Here is an 18,666-nt window from a genome sequence, read left to right as displayed (position 1 = left end):
CTCTGTGCCAATGGCTGGGAGCATAGGGAAAGTGACCGATCCATACTGACTTTGTCCTCTGAACAGAGCCAGTGCTCCAGATCACCATCTGTGCCAAATAAAGATAATTGACATCTTTGTGTACCTGCACAAAAATGTAACTTGATTTTGAAAAGAAACAATAACCTTATTTATTGCTTAAGTCATTCCTGACTGCCCTTGACACTGCCAACCAATGACTTGTTGTGCAGAAATTTACATAGTAAAAAGGAACATTTTAAATCCTGTAAATTGTGTCGATGTTTCTCAGCACTTTCCATCATATAAATAAATGTTTCTCAGGATTGAGAAACTGATATTCTAGGGCATTGTACAATATCTACGTACCATGTATCCACCCCAACATCTAGACACACATTGGGCTGAATTTTATTTCCCCGCCACTAGGAGTGGCGATCTAGCATGTGGCGGCTCATTTATATATGCAGGCAGTCTTCTCTTTCCCCCCTCCCCCCCTCCTCCCCCCAGTCATGTAGCTGGGGTGGGCTCTGCAACACCATGAATGTGTCAGCTGTCTCTGCAGAGGTGCTGGTGCCATTTTTAAAGGACTGCCAGACCTGCACAGTTGAACCCCATATCCCTCCACTACACTGTAAATAAATTTGACCTGTTTTCCCCCCCCACCCCACCCACCCAAATACTATGAAAATAAATGGCCGCCTGGTTCACTCCCAACCCCCGCCGCCGCCACCACCCAAAGCACCTTCTCCACCTCGGTGGTGCCAGCAAGGCACGTGAGTGCTGGCCATCACACGGAAGATCCCAGATATCCAGTAAGATTGCGGTGTATAGTATTTAAACTTATGCATTTCCTTTACTTAAATATTTAAAGTTGGGTCCCATCGCCAAGCAGCAAGGGGGCCACCACAGAACCTCGCTGCCGCCAGGAAGATCAGGCCTGGCAATCCCGGCGTCGGCTCCATGGCAGGTTGCTGCAGCTGCAACCTTCCAGCCCCTCCCCACCACGGAGCCCGACGTGGGGAGCTTTGTAAAATCCCAGCCATTGGTTCTCTTGGAGGGCCCATGGGCAGGGGCTCATCGTGTGTGGAGGTTAAGATTTCCGTTTGTTCGTCATTGTGTCTTTTATAATTCTATTTACAATTTTGCTACAGATAGGAAAAAGAGGAAATCTTCCCCATGAAGATGGTCTCTGCTGGAGTTCAGAGTAATATATAAGCTGATATAGTTGAAGGGTATAAGATAAGTGGGCTTTCCTCACAAGTAGGTTTTCAGTTTACTGAATGGTATTTTACAGTGAATCGATGATTGTAACCCGAGAAGTGCATCCCGTAGAAGATTCGCAACAAGAATGCAAAAGTCATGGTAAGCAAAACTATATTTTTTCAACTAGCATTTTATTGTCTTGTGTGGATATTTTTATTACCACAATGCATATTACACTGATGCTTAGATGTTACCAACACCCTCTTAACAAATTTGAAGAAAAAGCCTTCATTAATGTAAGGATACGCCCAGCAAGTGCAGACAGTCAGTTTAACCTCGGTGGTGGGAAAGCTTTTAGAAACGATAATCCGGGACGAAATTAACAGTTACTTGTACAAATGTGGATTAGGAAGGATTTGTTAAGGATAAATAATGTTTAACTAATCTCATTGAGTTTTTTGATGAGATAACAGAGAGGGTTGATGAAAGCATTGCAGTTGATGCGATGTACATGGGCTTCCAAAAGGCATTTGATAAAGGGCCATTTAACAGGCTTGTCAGCAAAGTTAGAGCCCATGGAATAAAAGGGACAGTGACAGCTTGGATACGAAGTTGGCTGACTGACAGGAAGCAGAAAATAGTAGTGAATAGTCAAGTTCCCCAGGGGTTGGTATTAGGACCACTGATTTTCTTGATATATATTAATGACCTGAACTTGGGTGTACAGGGCACAATTTCAAAATTTGCAGCTGATGCAAAACTTGGCAATATTGTGAACTGTGAGGAGGACAGAGATAGACTTCATTAGGACATAGACAGGTTGGTGGAATGGGTGGCCACGTGGCAGATGAAATTTAATGAAGAGAAATATGAAGTGATACATTTTGGGAGGAAGAATGAGGAGAGGCAATATAAAATAAAGGGTACAATTCTAAAGGGGGTGCAGGAGCAGAAGGACCTGGGGGTACATGTGCACAAATTGTTGACTGGCAGGGCAGGTTGTGAAAGTGGTTAATAAGGCATACAACCTCCTGATTTTTATAAGTCGAGGCAGAGAGTACAAAAGCAAGGAAGATATGATGAAACTTTATAAAACACGGGTTCACCTCAACTGGAGAATTGTGTCCAATTCTGCATGTGAAGGCACTGGAGAGTGCAGAAAAGATTTACGAGAATGATTCTGGGGATGAGGAACTTCAATTGCGAGGATAGATTGGAGAAGCTGGCATTGAGAAAGTTGCGAGGAGATTTGATAGAGGTGTTCAAAATCACGAGGTGTCTAGACAGAGTAGCTAGGGAGAAACTGTTCCCATTGGTGGAAGATTCGAGAACCAGAGGATACTGCTCTAAAGTGATTGGCGAAAGCGCCAGAGCTAACATGAAAAAAACCTTTTTATGCAGCAAGTGGTTACAATCTGAAATGCTCTGCCTGACAGTGTGGTGGAGGCAGATTCAATTGTGGCTTTTAAAAGGAAATTAGATAATTAACTGAAGAAAAAAAAAGCTTTACAGGGCTGTGGAGAAAAGGCAGGAGATTGGGACTAGCTGAGTTACTGTCACAGATAGCCGGTTTAGACACTATGGGCCGAATGGCCTCTTTCTGTGCTGTAACCATTCTATGATGATATTGATGACTTGGGAAATTTTATTTTGAATTTAAATTTGAATAGGATGCCACAATGGCTTTGAGCTGAGTGAAGGATGAACAGAGGTTCAAATTTTGGTCTCCCTTTTTCCCCACCCTGAGTCATGCCATGCGTGGATGTCCTGCACAGAGGCTGTGGTGTCACCTGCATGTAATGGGAGAAAATAATCAATGTTTCATTTTTCCCAGATCACAAGTTCCATGTGGCAACTGTCTCCAGAGGGGACAAAAGTGGTCTGGGTTCTAGCTGTCTCAGCAGCACTGATACTTAGAATGTATAGCCAAAAAGCCAGCACTTAGTTGCTGTACCTCCCTTGTGTGTGTAAACTGAAGCTTTCGCACCACATTATGTGACATAACTCTGGTAGTACATTATTTGTTCTGTGTGAATGAGAACAAACTGATTAGGAATTGCACATAAATGCTTGTGCAAGTGGCTAGGAAAAGATCATGGGGTTGATTTCCCAGTTTGTCAATTTGCATATGTTGGGCAAGCACAAGGCAAGACTATTTGCCATGAAATTTGTGTTCTCAAGATGGGGACTGCCACAAGGAGAGTAAATTCAGACAGTTTTCTGTCCTGTTGATGGCTGTCAGCAACAGCTTCCAAATGGACACATTGTAGTCCTAATGTGCCAAAGATGTTACAGATTTATTTGCATTTGGAGGAATTTGCTTACAATCGTCTAATATGAAGGAGCAGTCCCATAACCTCTATCACCCAGTTTGATTAGATGGTCTTCAGGCCATGCTTAAGTCCTGTAGAATCTTCAGAAAATAATGCGGTCATTATAAGATCACTCTCTCTTGTGCTCTTTGTGTGCCCGAGGAACTGGAACATAGGAGCAGAGGAAAATCAGTCCCTTCCCTATGCCCTAGATACAATTGAAATAATGTCAGATGAAAATAATTTTTAATTCTTGTATCATCCTCCCCACCCCTTATTTTGCACAATTGCCAGAAAGATCCAAGCTGACATTATTGTGGGACTGGGCATAGCAGAAAAAGTGATACCAAACTCTGTTCTTAGTCATAATTGAGTTGCTCACAATGGCTCGAATTTCAAATGTTGGAGGTACAAAACTGTTTCAATGGACATTTCCAAAGTAAGTTTTTTGTTTGCTATTGTGCTATATTCTTGAATATAAGGGGGTGGGGGCTCATACCTATCATGAAATCTCACTGAGAAAGCTTCAAGATCTTGGCACCAAAAAGTTGTCACCGTCATCAAAGGCGAAAAGCAAGATGGGGGCTGAAAGGTTTGTTTACTTATCAAATTTAGTAGCTTAATATTGTGCTCATTAGAATATTATTTTATTTTTCTGGATCCTTAAAACAAGATCTTTCTTGTCCCACCTACATCTTAATTCTGCACAGCAGGTATTTCCCAGTTAGATTAGTTGAACTGCAGGGAAGATGTTACTATTTCGAGGCTACACAGAATTCGTTCTGCATCTAGGAATGATAACTCCTTCATATGCAGCTCGATTGGATGTTAGATAATATAGTGGGACTACTTGTCAATGAGAAAGTGTAACACAGGAACCCTCTGTATTCTCCAGTGGTAAGGTATTCAGAACATGGCATGGGTAGTATTCGTTAAATGTGGCTGAAATATATAGCAAAATATATTAATCATCTTGAAATTTTCCATTTTGGTATCCTCCAGCATTGATTTTTATTGCTTTGTAATATGTCAGTTGTGTTGCCTCCTCAAATTCAGGAAGGATCATACCTGTCACTCAGACCATGTGTGTTGGACTATGTTTCATATTTGAGCTTTCCCTTCCAGCTGCATTGAAAGCCGCTGGAAGTTGTGGCACCTGGGAACTGGTGTGTCAGACAGAGGAGGAATGGAGGAAATTAACGGATGGCCTTCAGACAACCACTTCTGTTAAAGAAAGGCAGCTGCATGCAACTCTCACTGAAGACTTCCTCCCTGAAATTTGCAATATGATTGCTCACAAGGTTAGTTGATACAATCTAATGCTTCATGGCAGTACCCCAGAATTTACCCTCAGAATAACACAAGTTGTATATAAGATACCATGGTCTTTAATAGGAGGAATTGCATCTTGAAAGGGGTTTTTCATTGGGAAATTAGAAGAACCCATTCAGAGCACATGATATTTTACATAGAGTTTTATTAACACTGAAGCTCTTGTTTGACAGATGGCAACCAAGCTTTGTGAATAAGAATGCAAAAATGTAACTATGAAAAGCATTATAACTTTGGAAACACATCCCTAGAATGTTATAACACTTTTTCTGCAGTGCCTTCGCAATCTGCTTCCTGTGGTGAAACACTTGTTGCTTAAATAGACTATTAAGAGTGACCTCTCACTCTTTTCATGATTAGCTATACCCTGCTTTGTGACAATTGGTCAGCTCTCAAGATTACACATTAGGTATTTAAACAAATGTAATATAAAGCAAACTTCCAGAAGAAAGCAATTACTTTTCTTTAAATAAGCACGAGCCGCCTGGTAGCGTAACCGTTAAGAGTCATATTAACCCCTCTGATCGCAGTTCAGGTCTTGGTTCAGCTCAGTTGGTCTTGTGTGATGAGTTTCATTCACTCCTGTTGTATGGGTCATTTAGCAATACAGCTCATAAGGACCTCCAGTTAGAGGCACCCACTCAATATAGCTTGCTATCTAAGCCTTCAACTTTCAGGCTTGCTATGGGTAAACGTGCAGTGGTGGTGTCAGAAGTTGTGGAAGAAGCTAAAAATCAGTTTTCTTGTTCTCAACAAGTTGATGACCTTTTGTTTAGGCAGAAGGTGAGGGATGGGAAAAAGAACTAAGAAGAAACAATGCAAAATTAATGTAACATTTCATGAAATTGAATCCTGTTCTTATCAAATATGGTAAAAAGCATATTTAGTGTATAGTGTAGCTTATTAAACAAAAGCTTTACTTGTACTATATTAGGTTCCAGACTTGCTTTACTTTCCCATTAAATGATTGTTTTGGTCCTTGTCTCATTTTTAGGTCATAAAATTCCACGCAGGTTTTTAAAATGTTAATATTCTGAATGTTAAAAGAGCATTTCAACAAGAAAACCACAGCAAATTATGATTTCAACAAAGCTGAGTAAATCAACATTAATCCTGACTTTTCAAAGTCACTTTGACTCATTTGAATTTCAACCTTGATGTAAACCACTATATTTTCTGTCAATGTCAACAGTGGCTTATCTGTATTCAATTATATTTAGTTTAGAGATACAGCGCTGAAACAGGCCCTTCGGCCCACCGAGTCTGTGCCGACCATCAACCACCCATTTATACTAATCCCCTATTCCTACCACATCCCCACCTGTCCCTATATTTCCCTACCACCTACCTATACTAGGGGCAATTGCTAATGGCCAATTTACCTATCAACCTGCAAGTCTTTGGCATGTGGGAGGAAACCGGAGCACCCGGAGGAAACCCACGCAGACACAGGGAGAACTTGCAAACTCCACACAGGCAGTACCTGGAATCGAACCCGGGTCCCTGGAGCTGTGAGGCTGCGGTGCTAACCACTGCGCCACTGTGCCGCCCTTTCTGGCCTGAGGAAGAGATCCTGGGGGGTTCCCAGCTGTCCCTTCTTGTACCCGGCCACTTGCCTTCCTTTCACTCTCCCACCTCTATCCTCAGGTTTGTGGAAATGATGGAAAAAGGGTCTGGGCTTATACACAAGCTTATAATCATCAGCAATTTCTGCTGCCTGTCTGGCCAATGAAACCTTCTGGTTCTCTACATGGGTTCTTACTAACAGAATGAGTGAATTTTTCAATTATTCCAGGAGAATTAATTCCCTAAGGTTCTCATACGCGACCTCCATCTTTAGTGCCCATAACCAACAATCAAATTTAATTTGCTTTACCCTCTCAAATTCCATATAAGTCTACCCAGACAATCTCCGGAGGTTCTGAAATTTGTCAGTAAGCTTCAGGGACTAACTCATACCCAGCAAAAATAGCCTTTTTTGCCATCTCATGATCTGCAGAAGCCTCCTCAGAAAGCATGGCATAAACTTCATGAGCTCAGCCCATCAACGTGCTTTGTACAAGCAGTATCCAGCTTTCCTTTGGCCACTTCATCTGTTTGGCTATCTTTTCAAAAGAAATGAAAAATGCCTTTATGTCCTTTTCCTTAAACTTGGGGAGGGCTTGTACAAATTTAAACAGCTCTCCAGTGGGGCCTGGACTGGAGCCAGATCTTTCCTCACTGAACTTTCACGGGTATCAAGGCCACCTCTTTGTCTTAGTTCCATCTTTTTAACTTCTAATTCCCTTCCTTATCTTTCTCTTTGAAATGCTCTCTCTTTTTCCCTTTCCTCTTTTTCAAATTCAAGGCTCTTCGTTGTCAATTCTCTTTCATGCTCAAGTTTTTTCAATTCTTTTTCCTCCTTTTTCTGGTCAAACTTATGTTTTTCATTTCCTGTTCCTGCTCAAGTTTTTTTCATTTGTTAACTGAATTTTAGCTAATTCAACTGCACTACCCTCTGGTTTGCCGCCACCTTCTTCCAATTGTAAATGTTGTGCTATTACTTCAATTATGTCTGCTTGCTTAGCTCCTTGTTTTAACTCTGAACACCAACAGTTCTGCCAAATCCTTTAGTTTAACCTTGGTTAAGTGTCTCAAATCCCTCAGGGATACATCCTCCTTCCCCAAAAAAGTCGCAGCAACTGTTTTGCAGCAACTGTTAAAGACATGGTGTAGACTTTACTCTATTACACAAGAAACCTGGTTCTTTTTATTCCTTTTTCAATTGTTATTACCCAACTTACAATTGTACATTGTCGACATTGGGTTTATCCCATAAAGAGGCCCAAATTATATGGTACGACTGAGGCGGAGGAGTGCACTGTTCATTCTAGTCCCACTTCTCCATAGGTCACAACATATATTTAAATTTTCCCACTTACTGATACGGTCAATCACATATTCTACTTTTCCCAGAATAAAACACACTAACCAGGTTTCTTTAATAAACCACAAAATTATCTGTTTATTATAAAACAAGTCTTAACCAGTAATGAAGGGTAAAGCATAAACACACAGATTGAAGTATTACAGTTCCGTTTTTACCTTAGCCCCTCACACTCTCTCACTCGCACATGCACACATATACCGGTTAACCGGAAAAATAAAAGGGATTGTTGTTGCGGGCTCTGTTACAAAAAAACAGACAGAGAAAACAGTTAGGCTGATTACTTGCCCATTCTTGAAGAAAAAACAGGTGAGATATGTTGTGTTCCAAAACTGAAATACAGTCTAGCCTCACGAGTACACGTAGTCGGGTCACTGGGATCTTTTAGAACAGTTCGTTTCAGGTGGCTTTGAGAATTAATTTAGCAGGCTTTTCTTCAAAGATAAGAAACAAAATGAGTTGACACAGTGGTCTTCTCAGGGTCTTTTCAAGAGGCGCTGAAAAGCTGAGCTGGGTTGTGGTCTTCTTCCTTGGGAATTCTCCCCTTCTGCAGGCTTTTTAAAGAGATGTAACAGGCTGGGCTGAACTGGGGTTTCTGTCCTTCAGTTATATTTTTTAAAACTCCAACCCCTTTTAAATAGTTCACTCCCAACTCCAAACAATTCAAAAGTGCAACTGGAAACAGAAAGTCCCCCTTCTCGCCTGTCATTTCTCTGCACACATCTTCCCCCAGTTACCAGGGTTTCTGTTCTAGTTTTAACTTGTCATGTGACAACCAGTAAATGTTGCCAAACAAGTCCTTTCAGGGTATTCTTGATAAACCTCTTGAAAAAAAAAACTGGTCCAACATTTCTTCAAAAAATATTTTTAACAAAAAACAGAAGCACTTTCATAACAATGGATAGCAATCCCTAACTACCCAGCTGCGTTCTTCAGCTCTTCAAAAGATAGGGCTTTTAACCTGTCCCAAGTTACTTCACTCTGGCTTAGGAAGGTACTTGCCTCGAATGTGGATATGTGGACTCCAGCAGCAAAAAATACAAGAAAACCTGTATTTAAGTTTTGAAAATTTTGATAGAGATCAATTTGGTTTCTCACTTCTAATTTCTCATTTGTTGGGTTACGATCATGGACGACAGCACCCAAATTTCTGTTACTATCAGGTGAGGAGGGGTCACCAGACTCCCCTCTTGTCCTTCCCCTATTTTGACTGCAACAGAGTTTATTCCTTTTTAAACAGTGGATGTGCTTACCACTTCAGTGAGCGTTTATCTTTTACCTTTGTTGATATTGTAAAAGAACCAATCGGACAGGTTTTCTTGAGTTTAAAATAGAAAGAGGCGAGTTTCGTATACTTAACACTCCAAATCCAATCTTTTAAAAAAAACGCTACACGTTCACACAAACATTCACACGAGAATCACACACAGGCACAAATAAATTACAGAGTGATGAGGGGTAGATGTGCGGTTGGATTAGAGTTCAGAACAAATAAAAATTGATGCACAGTCTGTGGGGTTAGATGATTCTGTTGTCTTCCGGCTGAAGTTGTGTTCTTGAAGTCTTTGGCTGGTAAATGTGCAGTTTATAGCTGGCACACCTGTACAGGCTTTTCTAGTAGATAGAGTTGTAGGTGTTTTTTTTTCCCCTAGTGTCTTTGTCTTGGATCCAGCAACTAAGCTTTGCTTGCCCCCTCACGAAGTCTTCTGGAGAGAGAGAAAGAGCTTCTGGCTTCTGCCCAGAATCAGTCACTGGTTTGTCTGCTTTGTCTAAGGGAAAACTCGGAGATAGACAGACGATCACATGACTGCCTCAGTGTATTGTCTGGAACCTTCTAATGAGATTCAAGTTTAGGAATTTCAGTCCCTTAGGCCTCAGGATGTTAACGTTTGCACCTGGAAGGGTTTGCCCTTTCAAGGTTAATGTGCCACTATGACTTTGAATGTCCTGCTAAAGCACGTAATCTCCTGTGCTTCACTCAATACAGCCAGCCATTGTCTTGGGTACTGACTCATCAGACATGTGTCCTCTTTGAGGCCTTGGAATGTGTAAGCTGTTCAGATGTAAATTGCGATGGCCATCTTGGCTGCCAGCCTTTTAAAAAAAAAGTTAACTGTAGAATTCCAACTCTTTCTGTTTCATTAAAAGTTAGTGTAGGTTTCCAATCGATGAATTAAAAAATTCTCCTTTGGCACAGCAAGTTTTCTTGACAATATGTTTAATTTCTTTAAAAATTGCTTACAGCTTTCGCATTGGAACATTTCAAAACAGTTTGCACAATTCATTTACTGTTCTGCAGAACAGTAAATGTTAGGTCAATAATTCTGACCATAATCCTCAGATAAGTCTAAATTCAACTTGTAACAAATGTGTGCTTGCTACAGTAGAGCATTGCCTTACAGGCATATAATACAGTAATCATACAATATGTGGATCTTGCTAATGCTAATTTAGACAGTGATTTCTGTTTTGTTTTGCCAATGGTTGCATGATTTTTATATATTCTTTCATGGGATGTGAGTGTCACTGGCAAGGCCAGAATTTGTTGTCCATCCCTAATTGCCCTTGAACTGATGGGCTTGCTAGGCCATTTCAGAAGGCAGTTAAGAGTCAGCCACTTGCTGGAGTCACACGTAGGCCAAACCAGGTAAGGACAGCAGATTTCCTTCTCTAAAGGACATCAGTAAACCAGATAGGTTTTTACAACAATTGATAGTTTCATGACATCATTATCCCGAATTTTATTAATCAATTGAATTTAAATTCCACCAGCTGCCGTGGTGGGATTTGAACCTGTGTCCCCAAGGCATTAGCATGGGTCTCTGGATTACTAGTCCAGTGACATTACCACTACGCCACCATCTCCCAATCAGAATTTTCATATCCTGAGTGAGATAATGTTTTCTGTACTGTGAATGCTTAAAACTGTAAAATCAACATGTGCTTATGTATATATTCAAATTGTTTGTGGCTTTATTTTTTTAAATCTAGTAATATTTGTGTACTCGGGAAGCAATTTGTGAACATTTCTTTGCAACTAAGCGTGCATGAGTCTTTGAATTGCTTTAGCCCAGTGAAAGAAGTTACTAAAATTTCATAGAATTAATGCCTTTGGTGCCGAACAGCTTAAGATCAGCAGTTACTGAGTTCTAAGACTTAATCAGATGAAGGACTTGGAAAAATCAGGCTTACATTAGTACATCACATTTGTCAATCAAAAGACTTAAATTTCAGAGGTAATTTCTCAAAAAACTTTAATAACCCATTATATTGTATAATTATATTTATTCCATGGAATGCAATAGCTCTTCTGTATTCTTTGTGTGAGCCTAGACAATGGGTGTTGGCAGACTGTTTGACTGTGGAGAGCATCACAGAAGAGCAAGATCTTGTTCTCACCCAGCATCTACAAATGTGCATTTTCCATCGAAAACCACTGGACAGTGGTCAAAGGCAAGAGTCCTGGCTCTTGATTTCCTCTCCCTTACAGAGGAAAGTTGATGCTGAATGTAGCACCAGTAGTGATCACTAACTCAGGACAGACTGGGGATTGAAACTGTGCCATAGTGTACGAAATGTTGATTTATTTTTTAAATTGATGGTATTTTTCTCTTCTCAGTTTTTTCCTCTTTTTTTCCTGCTGAAGTTAGTAACTGTTTTCTGGGGTTAGTTACACATTCACTCAGTCCCTTCTGGTTATTCATGTATAAGATGTGACCGAGTAGGTCAAAGGCTATTATTCTCTGTCGGGGTTGAGGGGAGATCACAGCCAAGCTTAATTCTGCCGTATGCTGATCTCCAAATATGGATTTCTGTCAGAGATTGCAAAATAATAATTAGGCGCAGGTCACTGTTCATTTTCCTAACCTAGGAATTCTCAGGTCAATTGTTACCAATTCAGGGCTAAGACTTACTAACTTGGTAAAGGTTGAAAATTGAGCCTAGGATATGTTTGGCCTACAGAACTCAGCTGCTCACTGGATAGATTTGCAATTGCAACAGGAAGTAGAATTCTGATGATTAAATCAAATTATTTTTCTACATAGCAGAATTATTAACCTTAGCAGCCACTACTGTAGTTCTCTACTTCACCCCATGCCAAAACCTTAGTACAGAAAAACCTCTAATTTATTAACATCTTGCTACTCATTATAGCAGATATAGATTAAGTCGTTGTCCTGGAGCACCCATGCCTGTCAAAACCACTCTGAGCTCTTGCAAGATGTTGATTTTTTTTTTGTAAGAATGCGTACCTATTAGTTTCTTTTGGGATGGGGTAACCAGGAAAGTAGCTTCATATAAAATCAAAATGGTGAGAAGCAGTGACCCAGCAGGGCAAACAGAAATCAAAAGTTGTAATGATTAGTTGACAGTGACTGACAAGTATCAGAATATGGTCTGTGATCAGTCTATCAGGCTGTATCCTGAAGGGGGTTATAGCAGTGCCAAGCATGGTCATTAACAGGCTGACTGTAATAGCTGTGTGTTAGACCTCTGACCTCTGCTGCTTTCATTTCCAGGAGAAACAGCTGCAGAAGAAGCTGTCTGAAATGGCTCCCAGGAGAATTTCTGACCGCCTGACCCTAAAACGGTTGCAGCAGGAAGAAGAGGTAAAGCAGATCAAGTTTCAAAATATCAGTTTGGAGCTAAACTTGGTCATTCTGTTAACCCTCATAAAACTGTCTGGGTTTGAAATTCCTCTTCAGTAGCTGGTCTCAGCTACTGATGGATTGTTTTTCACTGAATTGTTTTTCACTGAATTGAGCACTCTAGTCAAAACCTGTGCTTATTACATGTGATGGTCTTGGAGGCATTCTGGATTCCAACACTCCTTTAAAGACCCAGTTTGTTTTAAAAATGTCTGTTTCTGAATGAACAGGTAACAGGTAATTTACCCTGTGTTAGTAACAACGTAATAAATCCAATGTGCCAAGTGGTATAATATGGTTTAACTATTGATCAACTTCAAAGGTAAAGCAACTGTATCTGGAAGAATTTACAACTGCATTGACAGGCTTAAGAGTCAAAAAAAAGATTTGTCCTCGTTAACAAAAAAATCGGGCAAACGTGTAAACATCCAGAAATACCGCTGACAAGCAATCCATTAGGAGATGTGTGAGAGTAGCTCAGTGATAGGATTCCCTCTGATTGTTTTTCTCCTGCCTGCAGGGAAGTATCTAGTTTCCATTTGCATCTTGCAACAACAGTCTGGCTGAGATTGGGAACTCAGCAGAGTGAACAAGAAGACTGTCTCTCAAAGAAATTTTATGCAGTATTCCTTTTTTTGTGCAATTTTATCAGAAATGTTAATTCAAATATTGTTTTGGGAGCTCAGTTCAATGAGTAACTGAGTCATACAGTCTAAGAAGTTCCCAGATTCTAGCTCTAGTATATATAAAGTTACCTGATCTCAGCTCAGGTGATGGTAGGAGGCTACTAGTTCACTAAGTTAGGAAGGATGAATTGATCAAAGTTCTCACTCCTGGTGGTTAACTAGTGGTCCCTACTGGAAGTGCTTGTGCATGGAAGTAGGAGAAAGGCAATGTCAGTCTCTCCTATTGATGTCGTCTGCATCAAATGGCCTGCTAAGTCAAGTAACACACACCAATAAAAGATCCAAAGGGTAACTGACACCTGTGCAACTGCATCCAAGCAAAGAATCAACAGCTTCAAGAGAGGAGAGGAGCAAAGAACTTTATGCCTCAGTGTCATTTGTGAACCATTTATAATTGTTGAGGGTTTTTTTTAAAGAGCAACTGGAGAAAAGTCAGTGTGTAACTGTCATGAACTGGAACCATCAACCAGTATCACCAGTGTAATTTTTGCAGATCAGAAAGCTACTACAGAAAATGTGTACATTTTATAATCATTAAATACATCTAAAAATGAATGGTCTGGATTGAAAGTTGCTACAATGTGATAAGGGTTACAATTTGGACCCCTCCAAATTTTTTATTTAGGTTCACAGCAAAAAGGCAGTTACCATGAATTGACCCACATCTCCTAGGAGCTGAAATGCACAACCTTATACATGTCATATGTGGGTTAGCATGTTCCAGGACTAACTGTTAACAGTTTACCACAGTGTTGAACACTGGAGACTCTGATTGTCAACTGTGCTCTTCTGCCCACTATGAAAAGTGGAAATGCACCACCCTATTCAATTGTATAATACACAATACTTTAAACTGCTCTGGAAATATTAATAGGTCCAAAATCTTTGCATCCCCGTAAGAATTTTTAGTCAAATTTTGATCAACTGCACAGAGCTTCCCTAATGAACAAGGAACTGAACATCCCAGGATTAGGAATGGCATATAGTGCTTTTTATCTTGGAGGTGAAGACCAACTGCTAGAAGGAACAGAGGAATTCTCTCTCACAAGGCAGGCAATAATGTTAATCAATGTTACCTTTTCGGTAGATAGAGTATAAACAGGTTTCTCTCCATTCTGGTAGGTTTCGCTTTTGACACCTGACTTGCATGGCAAATTGCTGGCTTCGACAACAATCTCTGAATGTCTGATAGGTGTCTGCACATTTTTAACAATTCAAAGACCTGAGGGAATTTCTGATGCAATTAACTAATGAATCCAGAAAACCATCTCAACCAGGTAGCTGAAATATAGATTTCCCTCGATAGTCTGTATACTGTCTTTTGCACTCAAAGACCAAAGAATTCTTTTAAAGAATCCAGCTAACTGCAGTTGCCTTTTTAAATGCATAGGAGTAGAGTTTCTGTTTATTTATGCAGGTAGTATCAGCAGAATCAGGCGGCATTGGATGTAGTAGTCCAAAAGGTCAGAGAATTTAGAAGTAAATGATTTGTGCCCAAAACCACTTGCATTCATGTCTGACGCTGATTCAGGTTTGTCAAGATCAATACCAGCCCACAAAGCTGACCATGGCTCCATGTCAAAATGCAAGATTCTACCAATTGCACTGGTTCGAGGAGGTTCTTGAAATTGCATTCATGTTTCTAGGCAATTAGTAGGCATTTGAAAAGATTTTCATATTGAGATCTATTTAATTTACTAAGAAACTGACTAGCGCACACCTGTGAAAGGCGTCAGTGATTCAGAATAGTTTTTAAGTCATTTTCAGTGATTTTAAATTGCATTACTAACCGGTGGAAGATTAGACATCCTTATTAAAAATGCTGATTGTTGGTGACAAACCCATTTTCAGCTGTATTAATAAAACTCTACCAGGCTACCACTCTTAAATTCATCAAGGAATTATTTTAAATGGAAAGAAAAATAAACAGTGTTGTTCTGTAACAGTGCCCTGGTTCATTGAACATTTTATGTTTGTGATTATGCGAATGATTTTTAGCTGAAACTTGAACTGAACTGAGCCAATGAAATTTGAGTGCAGTTTGGGCACAATTTCCTGATTACGCCCAAGGCGAAACTCTACTTCACTATCTTTTGGTCTATCTAAAATTTCATAGAGAAATTTTGTATGATGGTGCCCTGCTGCTATGATATAAAAGTCAATGAGATGTTAATGTACATTCCAGGAAAAAATGTCTGCTATTGCAAAGGTAGAGGAACAGAAACGAAGAGAGGAGGAAGCAGAACGGCAACTGCTATTGGCCGTGCAGAAGAAGGAGCAAGAGCAACTCATGGAAGAAGAGAGGAGGAGGGAATTTGAGGAAAGAGTCAAAGCTGTAGAAGGTATAAATCTAGAATAAGTAGCTTTGGAGCACTGGCAGTGAATGGTTCCATGGAGCAGGAATGCAACCAGCAAGCTGTGTAACTGGTTCCCACCCATAATTACTGATATGGTACTGCCCAAAAGTAAGGAATGTCAATTGGTTACACGTCAACTATTTACCCAATTGGATTGAAAGAGGTTTTAGGGAAGTTAACTTGTGTGGCTGGCTTTGAGCTTGGAGAATGGTTGTTTTTGTATCTTCACACTCTTTTCTTGGATAACTGTGCAGTAGTGGGAGGATTCACAGGTTGATTAGGAATCTAACAAGCTGTAAAATGCATCCCTGGTCATAACTATCTTTATACCAGTCTATACGATGGTTAGTGAGGAGGGGCACCCACCCGATGTGAATATCCCGCTGAATGCCAACCCATAATTCAGAGTCATAGTGTCTGTCTTTACTCACTGAGACTGTCTGGAACCCTGAACTAGCAGAAATGCTAGCACTAAGCTAAAGACTCACTTCAGTGCTGAAGAATGGTAAATGGATTAAGTGGGATGGTGGTATGGAACTAGGGTACTTGAACTAAAGTAGAAAAGTGTGTTTTATATTTTTTCTTTGAAACTCACTGACCTGGAATAAAGTACTTTCAGAAAATGGAGCAATATATTTTTAATGCACAGGATTCAACCATTTTGTTTCCCTGGGTTAATAGATTCCAGCAACTCCAAATAGAAATTTCAACTATTATTTTCTGTTCTTGAAGGATTTTAAGATTTATCTTCCAATGTCCTAAATACATTTCCAAATACAAATCCAAGTGGATAGTTATTTGCTTTTAGTCCTTTTTACCTGTAAGCTGAAGATGCATCTACCTCTTAAGGCAGTCTTGGACATTCCTAAACATTTTTTTAATGATTTTTAAAATATTTATTATCTGCTCTTTATCCAGGTCGTGCTAAAAGGAGGAAAATGAGGGAAGAGCGAGCCTGGTTACTTTCTCAGGGAAAAGAACTGCCTCCTGAACTTATGAACTTAGAGCCATTCTTCCCTATAAAGAAAGATAAGAAGACAAAAGACTTGTATGTATTTATTTGGGAGGTGTATAGTGAAAGCAGAGTTCAGCCTTCAATACAGTCACTGATTCTTTCCTGTAGTTTTCAGGAAGATAAAATTTACATAAAACCTCAATAAAGTGGAAGAAGTTACTAGATGGTTAATGGGATTAAGCTAGAAAGCCCCATCTGGATAATATTTATGAGTTTGATAATTAAATAAAATAAAGAATTGCATGATAGTTCAAATTGAATTAAAGAAATTCATTATGCACATGAGGGTGGAAGCCATATGGCAGCCATGCTTTCTCATCAATGAGGGTTCAGCCGCAGTTAAAGACAGTTGCTTTTCTGGTTATAGGCCAAAAGGAATGACATCCCTAGGATAATGTTTGTTTTAATATTAACACTCGCAACAAATGCATGTAGGCTGCTATTTAGAAGCATCAATAAAGTCCAGCAGAATATTGCAATCTGAAACAGTATTTCAGAAGAAAAGAAATGCGGATTAAATTTTACATTTGTACACTTCTGACGTGAAACCTCACCCATCAGGGACACATAATAAGAAAGTTCACGTGCACAGTCCACAATTTCTGTTCAATACATAGAATTTGAAGCACATTCAACCAGGTAACCGAACTGGTTTATGCCGGTGTTTTTGCTCACAACACGAGCCTCCTCCCACCCTAGTTCAGCTCGTCCTAGCAACATATCTTTCTATTCCTTTCTCCTTCATGTAGTAACCTAGCTTCCCTTAAAGGCTGTTAGACTGTTTCCCTAAACTACTCCTTGTGGTAGCAGGTTCCGCATTCTTAACACCCGTTAGTTTCAACTAATGGAAAATTATAGGCCTCACAGGTGTGATTTCCCAACATGAGCTCCCAGCAAGTCCGGTTCCAAGCCAGAAGTGTGCAATTGGAAAGTTTACCATACTGAGCAAAGCTGTGCTCATGCTGCACAGCACAGTAACATTTGACATTTAAAGATCAATCTATCCCCTGCCTATGTTTTCATTGTGTAAACTGTGTTCTGCTTCCCATTTCTCCCCACTTCCTCTGTCCATGATAATTTACAATTGAAGCTAGTGTAGTGGAGATCTGTAGTATGTATTGCGGCATCTGGTTGTTAACTAACAGAAGATGCATCAGAATCATAGGTGATGCTCATCACGCGTGCACAGACTTCCGACGAAGAACCTAGATTCTAGTTGTCACCACTAGACTACTCCTAATTGTACCAGAAATAGATTTCTTATTTCAGCAGTGTTACCAAGCTACAATATCTAGTGCACATAACTGCAGATAGACTGTGTAGATGCTGTGTCAAGAAGTGCTGTGTTTTTATTCCAAGCCATTTTTTAAATGAATTATTGATCAAAAATTTTCCACACTTGTGCGATGGGTTCTGTATTTCAAAATTGGAAGTTGTCTTGGAGCAGAAATGGTTTAATATGATTAGAGAAAGCTAATCAGTGTTATGTAAAATCAGTTATTGGTTGATTTGGAATTCCTTCTGTTGTAGATTTGAACTGGATGAAGATTACATTGCCATGTATAAAGGTAAATGAGTAAATTTTTTAAAAGTTTGTTTTTAAATAACTTGGATATTATTACATAAAAATCAATATTATTGGCATAAAATGTTGAGATTCATTTATTTTCTTCCTTCAGTCCTAGATGCTGTAAAAGCTCACAAGGATTCTTGGCCCTTCCTTGAACCTGTAGATGAATCTTATGCCCCAAATTACTATGAGATAATTGAAGTAAGATACTTAAAAATATTTCATTCAGATATTTATTTTTTAATGTATTAACAGTTGACTGTTAGATCTTTTCTGCAAAAACCAGAGAAAATAAATCAGCCAAACTTTATTTGCAGCACCAAAGTACACCTGTTATTGCTTAAGCTCGCAGGTTTACAGTAAGTCACAGATTAAGAAAAGGGGTGGCACAACCAAGTTTCAAATGGGGTTCCAGAGGAAAGATGGTATCATTCATATTCACTCAGTTTGAATTAATGTCAACTAATATTTTCCTTGCTTACTCTTGTTTGTTTAGCAGTAAACAGTGGGAGGCTAGAATTTGAACTGTTGCCATCTATTTAGTTGAACTAAAAGTGTGCACACTGAATTGTGGCTTAGAAAATTTAGTCTCCTTTGGGTCGCCCATTTCCAAGTG

General features: G+C 39.6%; 1 protein-coding gene across 3 annotated transcripts in view; it reads left to right on the top strand.

Moving 5' to 3' along the window:
- The window catches only part of cecr2 (CECR2 histone acetyl-lysine reader), a 178,097-nt gene that overhangs the window by 103,345 nt on the left and 56,086 nt on the right, over window positions 1–18,666 (top strand). For all 3 annotated transcript variants that reach the window (XM_068050654.1, XM_068050653.1, XM_068050652.1), the window contains exons 6-12: window positions 1,295–1,362; window positions 4,641–4,816; window positions 12,294–12,383; window positions 15,294–15,450; window positions 16,384–16,513; window positions 18,011–18,048; window positions 18,160–18,251. In XM_068050654.1, the coding sequence (XP_067906755.1) occupies window positions 1,295–1,362; window positions 4,641–4,816; window positions 12,294–12,383; window positions 15,294–15,450; window positions 16,384–16,513; window positions 18,011–18,048; window positions 18,160–18,251 (751 nt within the window). The remainder of the gene's footprint in view (window positions 1–1,294; window positions 1,363–4,640; window positions 4,817–12,293; window positions 12,384–15,293; window positions 15,451–16,383; window positions 16,514–18,010; window positions 18,049–18,159; window positions 18,252–18,666) is intronic.

Source organism: Heterodontus francisci, chromosome 18 (assembly GCF_036365525.1).
Source record: "Heterodontus francisci isolate sHetFra1 chromosome 18, sHetFra1.hap1, whole genome shotgun sequence".
In the NCBI taxonomy this organism is placed as follows: Eukaryota; Metazoa; Chordata; class Chondrichthyes; order Heterodontiformes; family Heterodontidae; genus Heterodontus; species Heterodontus francisci.
The sequence above is the reverse complement of the archived record's forward strand: the minus strand, read 5'-3'. Positions and strand labels throughout refer to the sequence as shown.